The sequence below is a fragment of the Cucurbita maxima genome, unplaced genomic scaffold (assembly GCF_002738345.1).
Source record: "Cucurbita maxima cultivar Rimu unplaced genomic scaffold, Cmax_1.0 Cma_Scf00067, whole genome shotgun sequence".
In the NCBI taxonomy this organism is placed as follows: Eukaryota; Viridiplantae; Streptophyta; class Magnoliopsida; order Cucurbitales; family Cucurbitaceae; genus Cucurbita; species Cucurbita maxima.
This window is the reverse complement of record NW_019272083.1, coordinates 248,415-257,605: the sequence shown is the minus strand read 5'-3', so window position 1 is coordinate 257,605 and position 9,191 is coordinate 248,415. Positions and strand designations below refer to the sequence as shown.

Below are 9,191 nucleotides of genomic sequence, written 5' to 3'. Positions count from 1 at the left end.
TTTGGATTTTTTTTTTTTTTTTTTTTTTTTTTTTTTTTTTTTTTTTTTTTTTTTTTTGGAGAAAAAAAATCACGAATGGAGAAGAAAATAAACACAAAATCAAGGATGGGAGAAGAAAATGAAAGACATATCAAAGTTAGAAACACTGAAAGCCAAGCGTCGACCTCTACAAGACGACACCAACATTTTAAGAAGATGAAGATATCCAAACTTGACGAACCAGCGCAACCAATAAGCCCATATTTCAAATACGGAACTCTGCGTGTCATTTGTGGTGCTTATTACTTCTCCAATCCAACCCACCAATTCGCCTCCACACAATCACAATACTTCCTGAAAATTAAACTGTCCTTATTGATCCTCCCAAGAAAAATATCAAAAAAATGAAATTCACACTTGTGGTCGAAATTCAAAGCTTCACTCAATCGTCGCCAGTATCTATTCTCTGGCATTCCCCTTCCCCTTCGTCCAATTACTCCTTTCACTCTTTTCATCCATGGCCGCCGCCGTTGCTGCAGCAGGTGGGGTTAGCATTGGAGTCTCAAAGCTCCAGCCGCGCCATTTGAAACACCCCACTTCCCCATTTCTCGGCAAGAAGATCAGGTTCAAGCACAAATCGGCCTTCGAATCGGCCTACTGTTGGAGGGTATCGATTAAGAATCCGAGAAGGGTTTTGGTTTCGGCTCTGGGCACCGAGCTCATCGATGTGGTTCATAATCTGTTTGTGGGTGTGGGAGTGGGGCTTCCTTGTACGGTGATGGAGTGCGGTGATATCATTTACAGAAGCACTTTGCCGAAGCCTAATGGATTAACTCTCACAATTCCTGGTGCGATTCTGGCTTTGGGTACTCTTTCTTATCTCTGGGCCACTCCTGGAGTGGCTCCTGGCTTCTTTGATATGTTTATTCTTGCATTCGTCGAGAGGATTTTCAGACCCACTTTCAGAAAGGTTTGCCAATGTCTAGTTTATATCACAAGTTTTCTTTGATTTTGAGAATATTCGTCGTTGAATTTCTTTTCTATTGGCAGGATGATTTTGTTTTGGGAAAGAAGTTGGGAGAAGGAGCGTTTGGTGTGGTCTATAGAGTGGCACTGGCTAAAAATCCTTCAGAGAAGGTACACTCGGAGCTTGCTTTGTTTTTAGTTTTACCTCTCAGCTTATTTAAGTTAATCATTATTGTCCCTTAAGAGTGAGTTTGAATTGAAATTTAGATTAGATTTCTTAGTGTAGTGATCTCGATACACAATTGTTCGATAAAAGTACTAATTAAGCACTACTTCTAAAGTGTTTTTAGATTTTTAAAAGCACTGTGGGATGAGAAATTATTAGTTGTTTTAACGGCCGTGATCATAAAAATTGTTTGGTCTTAGAATTTAGTATTATTTGAGGAAGATAGAACCACAAAATGAATGCTATAGCTTTAGCTACTTAATGTGTAATGAATGCACTTGTTAAAATATAGTTTTTCATTTTTACCAGAAGGAAGGCGACCTTGTCTTGAAAAAGGCTACAGAGTATGGTGCAGTTGAAATTTGGATGAACGAACGAGTGCGACGAGCTTGTGCTAATAGCTGTGCAGACTTCGTGTATGGTTTCCTTGAGGTGTTGCTCCATTTGGCTATTAATACCCTCTTAATTTAGGCCATCATTTTATTAATTTCCTGTTTCAGAATCATGTTTGGTTTTTGGTTTTGAAAAAATAAGTTGGTATAGCGACCATTTCCCTTTTATGTTCCCTAATTCCTAGGTTTTAAAATACATTGCTACATTTGGAAAACTAAGAAATTAGTCATTAGAAATCCATTTACGTTAAAAAAAATCATTATATATATGTTGGAGTTATTCTGTTATTTTGACTAATGTTGAATTTATTCCCAGAATTCTTCAAAGAAAGGAGGTGGTGAATATTGGCTCATATGGAAGTTTGAAGGGGAAGCTACATTGGCAGATTTAATGCAATCCAAAGATTTTCCCTATAATGTTGGTACTCTCACTTATACAACACTTATGAATCAAATAAGGCGTTAGTGTGATGTAAATTCGCTGCTGCAACTTTTACGCTTCCGAAATAGATAGATAGCTAAGTGATGGCTTTGAAAGTCAGGTAGAGAGGATGATTCTCGGGGAGGGCCAGCAGCTGCCAAAAGGGTTGGAAAGGGAGAATAGAATCATTCAGACCATAATGCGACAGCTCTTATTTGCATTGGATAGTCTTCACTCCACAGGAATTGTGCATAGGGATATCAAGCCACAGAATATCATTTTCTCTGAAGGTAACTAGCTAAGGTAAATAAATATGGCTTCGATTCAAATTTATGTTATTAACAATTTTCTTTCATTTTATACCCGAGCAGGATCTCGCACTTTCAAAATCATTGATCTTGGAGCTGCAGCTGATCTTCGAGTTGGCATTAACTATATTCCAAAGGAGTTTCTACTGGACCCTAGGTATGCTCTCTCTAATTATGAAACCTAACATATTGGGGGAGCGAGGAAACTGTATGGTGATTGATCCAAAATTTTGGGTCTTGTAGTTTTGGTAGCTTTAGTCTGTAACTGCTGCTGTACATGCCTGTTCATGTCAACTTTGTTATAATGATTTATGATTGTTCCCATTGAAGATATGCTGCCCCAGAGCAATATATCATGAGCACTCAAACTCCATCCGCTCCCTCGGCTCCAGTGGCAACCGCACTTTCTCCAGTACTATGGCAGGTGCAGCATTGTAAAACGTCCATGTGGCGATTCCAAAATTTCTAAGCTTTATTTATGGTTTTTGAGTTTGATGATATGTCATGGGCTTAACAGATGAACCTTCCTGATAGATTTGATATCTACAGCACCGGTCTCATCTTCCTCCAGATGGTAAGTCTAATTCGAACTAGTCTCGTTCGTTAAGACTATATTTCAATGTTGACATGACATGCTGATTGAATTGATGAGTGATGATTAAGTATGTCTTTTTTAACACACTGAAGCATTACTCTAATCCAATCAGTATGGTATATCAACATTTAAGTAATGATGTTAATACTATGAACTTGTTATTACAGTGTTATAAGATTTGTAACACTGTGATTTTTCAAGTTATTGTTGATGTGTATTGGTTAATAGTGACACTTGCAATTGGTTTGTTCTTGAAGGCATTTCCAGCAATGCGGACAGATAGCGGCCTCATACAGTTTAACCGTCAATTGAAGAGGTGTGACTATGACTTAGTCGCGTGGAGGAAAAGCGTGGAGCCTCGTGCCAGTGCGGACCTAAGAAAGGGCTTTGAATTGTTGGGTTTAGATGAAGGAATAGGATGGGAACTGTTGACGTCAATGGTTCGATACAAAGCACGACAAAGAACGAGCGCTAAGGCAGCTTTAGCTCACCCATACTTCGACAGGGAAGGTTTATTGGCTCTGTCCTTGGTGCAGAAACTGAGGCTGCAATTCTTTAGAGCTACACAGCAAGACTACACTGAAGCTGCTAATTGGATCATTCAGCTAATGGCAAAATCAGGAACTGAGCAGGATGGCGGCTTCACTGAAGCTCAGCTTCTGGAGCTCAAAGTCTGTTTATGAAAACTGCCCTCTTCTTTTCTTTTTAATTAAAAACCGAGCTGTCATAGAGAAAAATGAGAGAATGGCTTGAATGTTGTCTTGTTGTTTTGAACTTGCAGGAAATCGTGCCGAAGAAGAAAGCGAGTCCTGAAAGAAACGCTCTGGCTTCGATTCTGAAGGTGCAACGGAAGATCCTAAAAACGTTAAACGAAAGCATGGACGAGTTCAGCCGACGAAGCAAGAGCCTGTGGTGGAGTAGGTGGATTCCCAGAGAGGAATGAAGATAGTTTGTATGTATGTATAGTTCCAAGTTTTCTTATTTTTTGTTATTGTGGTCGTAAATTTAGTGTAGCCGTTCTAACTAAAGACAATTGAAGATATAGAAGCTGAAATCTAAGAGATACATATAAAAGCCTTTCAAACAGGTATCTTATCGATTCCTCTATTGACACTGAAAGGAGTCTATGTATGGCAACTGTATTGCATGTAATTATCAGTTATGAATGTGAAAAATACAGATCAAAATTGGTATTATGTTGAGTTTAACCTTATTTAAACAAAAATTGCTAAAATAATGATAAACTATAGAGGTCGTTCTTATTGTACCATTGAACCTAACTTTTCAATTTAAACCATTACTTTTCAAAATTTCGTTACACCCATCATAACTTTGTTGTTATTGAAGACTCTTTAAGGTATGCAATTCTTTTTATCCTTGCCTTTAATGTCTTAAGAGATTTGATTTTGCTCTATTCATTTAGTTACTATTAGGCATTTCAATTGAAATTTTAAAATGTTTTGAAAAGAAATTGAATTCAGCTACTCTGATGAAGGGTGTTTTATAAAACGTATGTTAACTATTTTGAATATCAAAATGAATGCTTAGCTTTAACCGATATAGAAGTCAATATCTATCTCATACTCTAATAGTTTTGGATGATCTTCTAAACACTTAGGTGTTGCTTGCTCCATCTCTCGTTCCTTGACAACAAGCTCAAAAGTTTCTTGAGTATTTGGTATAACATCTGAATGTGAATCCCTTCCATTATGAGACCTCAGACATTTTCAACTTCAGCTTCCGCTTCTTGAAGGTGGCAAACATATCTGACTTGTGTTTTAGGAAATAAATCCATACCTTCTTGCTGAAATCATCGATGAAGGCGACGTAGAACTTTGATCCACCAAATGATGGAACTGGAGATGGTTCCCAAACATCTGTATGGACCATTTCCAATCGCACTTTCTTCAGTTCTCTAACCATCTTTGTGAAGCTAACTTGTTTTTGTTTGTCCATAACACAGCTCTCACAAGGATCCACATCAATAAATTTCATGCCTTCTGAAACTTCTTTCATAGTTAACACCTTCATTCCTTTGACACTCATATGTTCAAGTCTATTGTGTCATAAACTTGAATTGGAAGCACTCTCTACAATAGTAGTCATGTGTATACAACATGCAGTGGTGTATAAGGTACCATATTTTGTGCCACGTGCTACCACCATAGCACCCTTCACAATCTTTCACGAACTCTTCCTAAACTCTAATGCATAACTCGTGTTATCCAGCTGACCAATAGAAATCATGTTCTTCTTGAGACTAGGAATATATATAACATCCTTTAATGTCCATTAATTTTCTACCGGAGTTTTTATACAGACATCCACATTTCCTTTAATCTTCAAGGCTTTGTTCTCGACAAGATACGTCTTGTCAAAATTTCAAGATTTGAAATTTTGAAATAATTCCTTATTTGGAGATGAATGAAAAGATGCACCTGAATTCAAAATTCAGAATTCATTCGAGCTATCCACGCTAAAGATTAGAGAATCCCCAATGTCTTCTGCTGAATTTATAGAATTATTATCATCCACTGATGTGTGATTTTGCTTTCTCTTTGGTTTTGTACAATCTGCCCGGAAGTGATTTTTTTCTCCATAATTCCAACATGTTATGTTTGGTTTGTTTGAAAAAAAAAATTCGGTTCTTTGATTTTGATCGGCCTTTGTTTGGTCCCTTCGATTTGCTTCTTCCCATTTGGTCAACAATGAGAGCACTACTCAATGAATCTCCAATTTCTCATTTACGAATATGTTCGTTGAGAACTACATCTCATATTTCATCAAACTTTAGTTTTTCAGATCTTTGGAAACTGCTAATCACAACAACAATAGTATCCCAAGTTTTGGGTAAAAATGTCATCAAAATCAGTGCTTTAGCTTCATCTTCAAAATTAATTTCCACCGAAATCAGTTGACTTACAATCATATTGAATTCATTTTATGACCTTCAAACATTTGTAGATTGAATAATCTACACATCAAATACAACTTATTTATAGTTGACGGTTTTCGTACATATTCAACAATGCCTTGAACATATTCGACATTATCTTCTCCTTCATGATGTTGAAAGCCAAGTTTCTGGACAACATCAACCGAATCAACCCTAGGACCTACTGATCCTTGAGTGATAAGAATCACGGTGTTCCAAATGTTCCAACTAGACCTATTACACGATCCAAGGCGAAGAAGATTCAACAAACATTCCAACTTTCTATGGGAGATCTGATCCAGAGGAGTATTTACAATATGAGAGCAAAATTGAGCATGTTTTCGATTGCAACAATTTCAGTGAAGAAATAAAGTTGAAGCTTGTTGTGGCTGAATTTTGTGATTATGCCATTATATGGTGGACTTCTTTGAAATCAGAGTGGAGGAGAAATTATGAAGAACCAATTGAAACGTGGGAGGAATTGAAGACATTAATGAGAAAAAGGTACATTCCTAAGCTTTATTCTCGAGTACTCGAGCAAAAACTCTATACTTTGCAACATGGATCCAAAAGTGTTGACGAATATTACAAAGAAATGGAGGCTCTTATGAATAGAGCATGTATTGATGAAGATGAGGAAGATACAATGGCTAGATTCCTTGGTGGGTTAAACCGACAATTTGCTCATCAAATGGATAGACAAGCGTACTTTGATATGCAAGAATTGTTACACCTTGCTGTCAAAATCGAAGGGAAACTAGCTTGGGAGAAGGAGAACTCTGAAAGGTATAGTATTTCAAAGTCTACTACTTTCAACACTTGGAAAAAGAATGCAAATATTGAAAAGATAGATTTCAAAGTTTGAGGCAAGTATGATCTTGACAAAAAGAACAAAGCTGAGAGCTCCAAGGGTAAAGAGAAAGCGGAGGAATATAAGGAGATTTGAGAAAGAAATAGAGACATCAAATGTTGGAAATGTCAAGGAATTGATCATCTTAGTTGAGATTGTCCTACAAGAAAGTCATGATCGTCAAGAATGGACAAGTTGTCAATGATAGTGAGGAAAATGACCAGGATTAGCTAGTTGAAGAAGAAATCCAGGAGAATGAGGAGGAACTGGAAGATGGGAGTCATTTGACATTTGTTACCATAAGACTTCTTAAAACTCAAGTTACAGAGAATGATGTTGATGATCAAAGAGACAACCTATTTCACACAAGGTGTTTAGTCAAGGGGACTTCTTGTAGTCTTGTAATTGATAGTGGAAGCTGCACCAATGTCGTAAGTACCATGCTGATCAAAAGGTTGCTAATTCCAACCCAACACCATCCTAAACCTTACAAGCTTCAATGGCTCAATGACAGTGGAACAATGAAGTAACTTCTCAAGCTTTAATATCTTTTACTTTGGGAAAATATAAAGATGAAGTTCTTTGTGATGTTTTACCAATGCATACTGGAGACATATTGCTTGGCTGACCATGACAATTTGACAGGAGGGTTATGTATGATGACTATTTGAATAGATATTCTTTTGTAAAAGATGGTAGAAAAATCACTCTTGTACCTTTGAGTTCTGCAAATGTATTTACTGATCAATTAAAGTTGGAAGAAAAAAAAAAGTTTGAGGAAAAAGAGTTGAGTGAAAAAACTGAGAAAAATCAAAGAGAAAAAATAGTGAAAAAAAGAATGAAATTGAAAAAAAAGAAAGAATGTGAGTTGTTTGGCTAGAGTTAGAGAGGTTAGAAGGGCAATGTTCTCACAAAAAAAACTATCTTTGTACTTGTGTACAAGGAAGGATGTTTGGTCTCTAACGATAACAATTTATCTTTGCCTAGTATGTTTCAATATCTTTTATAAGAATTTGATGACGTATTCCAAGATGAAGTCCCTAAAGAACTACCTCCCATTAGAGGTGTTGAACATAAAATAGACTTCATTTCAAGGGCAGTCATTCCTAATAGGCCAACTTATAGAGTCATTCCTAATAGGCCAACTTATAGAGTCAACCCAACTTCCTAATAGGCCAACTTATAGAGTCATTCCTAATAGGCCAACTTATAGAGTCAACCCAACTGAGACTAAAGAAATTCAAAGGCAAGTAGAGGAGCTCATGGAGAAGGGCTATATACGAGAGAGTTTGAGTCCATGTTTTGTACCAGTCTTATTGGTGCTCAAGAAAGATGGGAACGTGGCGCATGTGCGTGGATTATAGAGCCATCAACAAAATCACAGTTAAGTATCGACATCCTATTCCTAGGCTAGACGATATGCTTGATGAATTGCATGGATCATGTTTATTTACAAAGATTGACTTGAAATCTGGATATCATCAAATTAGAATGCATGTAGGTGACGAATGGAAAGCCGCATTCAAAACTAAGTTTGGATTGTATGAATGACTTGTTATGCCTTTTGTATGAATCACGTTTTGAGAGAATATTTAGGAAAGTATGTTGTTGTGTATTTTGATGATATTTTAATTTATTCAAAGACTTTGCATGAGCAAGTGGAGCATGTTAAGTTATTTTTTATTACACTTAGAAAAGATAAACTTTATGCTAATTTTAATAAGTATAGTTTTTGCATAGAAAAAGTTAACTTTCTTGATTTCATAGTTGGTAAAAATGGAGTAGAAGTAGATGAAGAGAAAGTTAAAGCAATCAAGGATTGACCAACCCCACAAAATGCAAGTGAAGTTCGTAGTTTTCATGGGTTAGCTAGCTTCAATAGGAAATTTATAAAAGATTTTAGCACCATAGCTGCACTATTGAATGACTGAGTGAAAAAGAATGTTGTTTTTAAATGAGAAGATATGCCAGAGAATGCATTCAATGAACTTAAGAATAATTAACCAATGCTCCATTACTTGTCTGGCCTAACTTTGATAAAACTTTTGAAATTGTGTGTGATGCAAGTGGTTTGGGCATAGGTGCTGTTTTGATGCAAGATGGAAAACCGGTAATGTATTTTAATGAAAAACTAAATGGGACAGCATTGAACTATCCTACCTATGATAAAGAATTGTTTGCTTTAGTTCGCACATTGCAGGTGTGGCAACACTACTTATGACCTAGAGAATTTGTGATCCACTCTAATCATGAAAGCTTTAAGTATCTTAAGGGTCAAAGCAAACTGAATCGTAGGCATGTAAAGTGGGTGGAGTTTATTGAAACATTTTCGTATGTCATCAAATATAAGCAAGGTAAGGATAATGTGGTAGCTGATGCATTATCTAGAAGATACAATCTTTTTACTTCTCTTAGTACAAAAATTATTGGATTTGAGCATATTAAAGAATTATATCAAGATGACCAAAATTTTGAAATTATTTATGCATCTTGTCTTACAAAAACAGTGGTAGATGATT

General features: G+C 36.4%; 1 protein-coding gene across 1 annotated transcript; it reads left to right on the top strand.

Moving 5' to 3' along the window:
• Positions 1–327: 327 nt before the first annotated feature.
• On the top strand, positions 328–4,083 carry LOC111472198 (serine/threonine-protein kinase STN7, chloroplastic). The gene is made up of 10 exons (XM_023117846.1): positions 328–949; positions 1,030–1,116; positions 1,481–1,603; positions 1,880–1,981; positions 2,106–2,274; positions 2,356–2,449; positions 2,623–2,716; positions 2,810–2,866; positions 3,145–3,558; positions 3,669–4,083. The coding sequence occupies exons 1-10, from the start codon at positions 497–499 to the stop codon at positions 3,828–3,830; spliced, it is 1,755 nt and encodes a 584-aa protein (XP_022973614.1). The 5' UTR covers positions 328–496; the 3' UTR covers positions 3,831–4,083.
• The last annotated feature ends 5,108 nt before the right edge of the window (positions 4,084–9,191 follow it).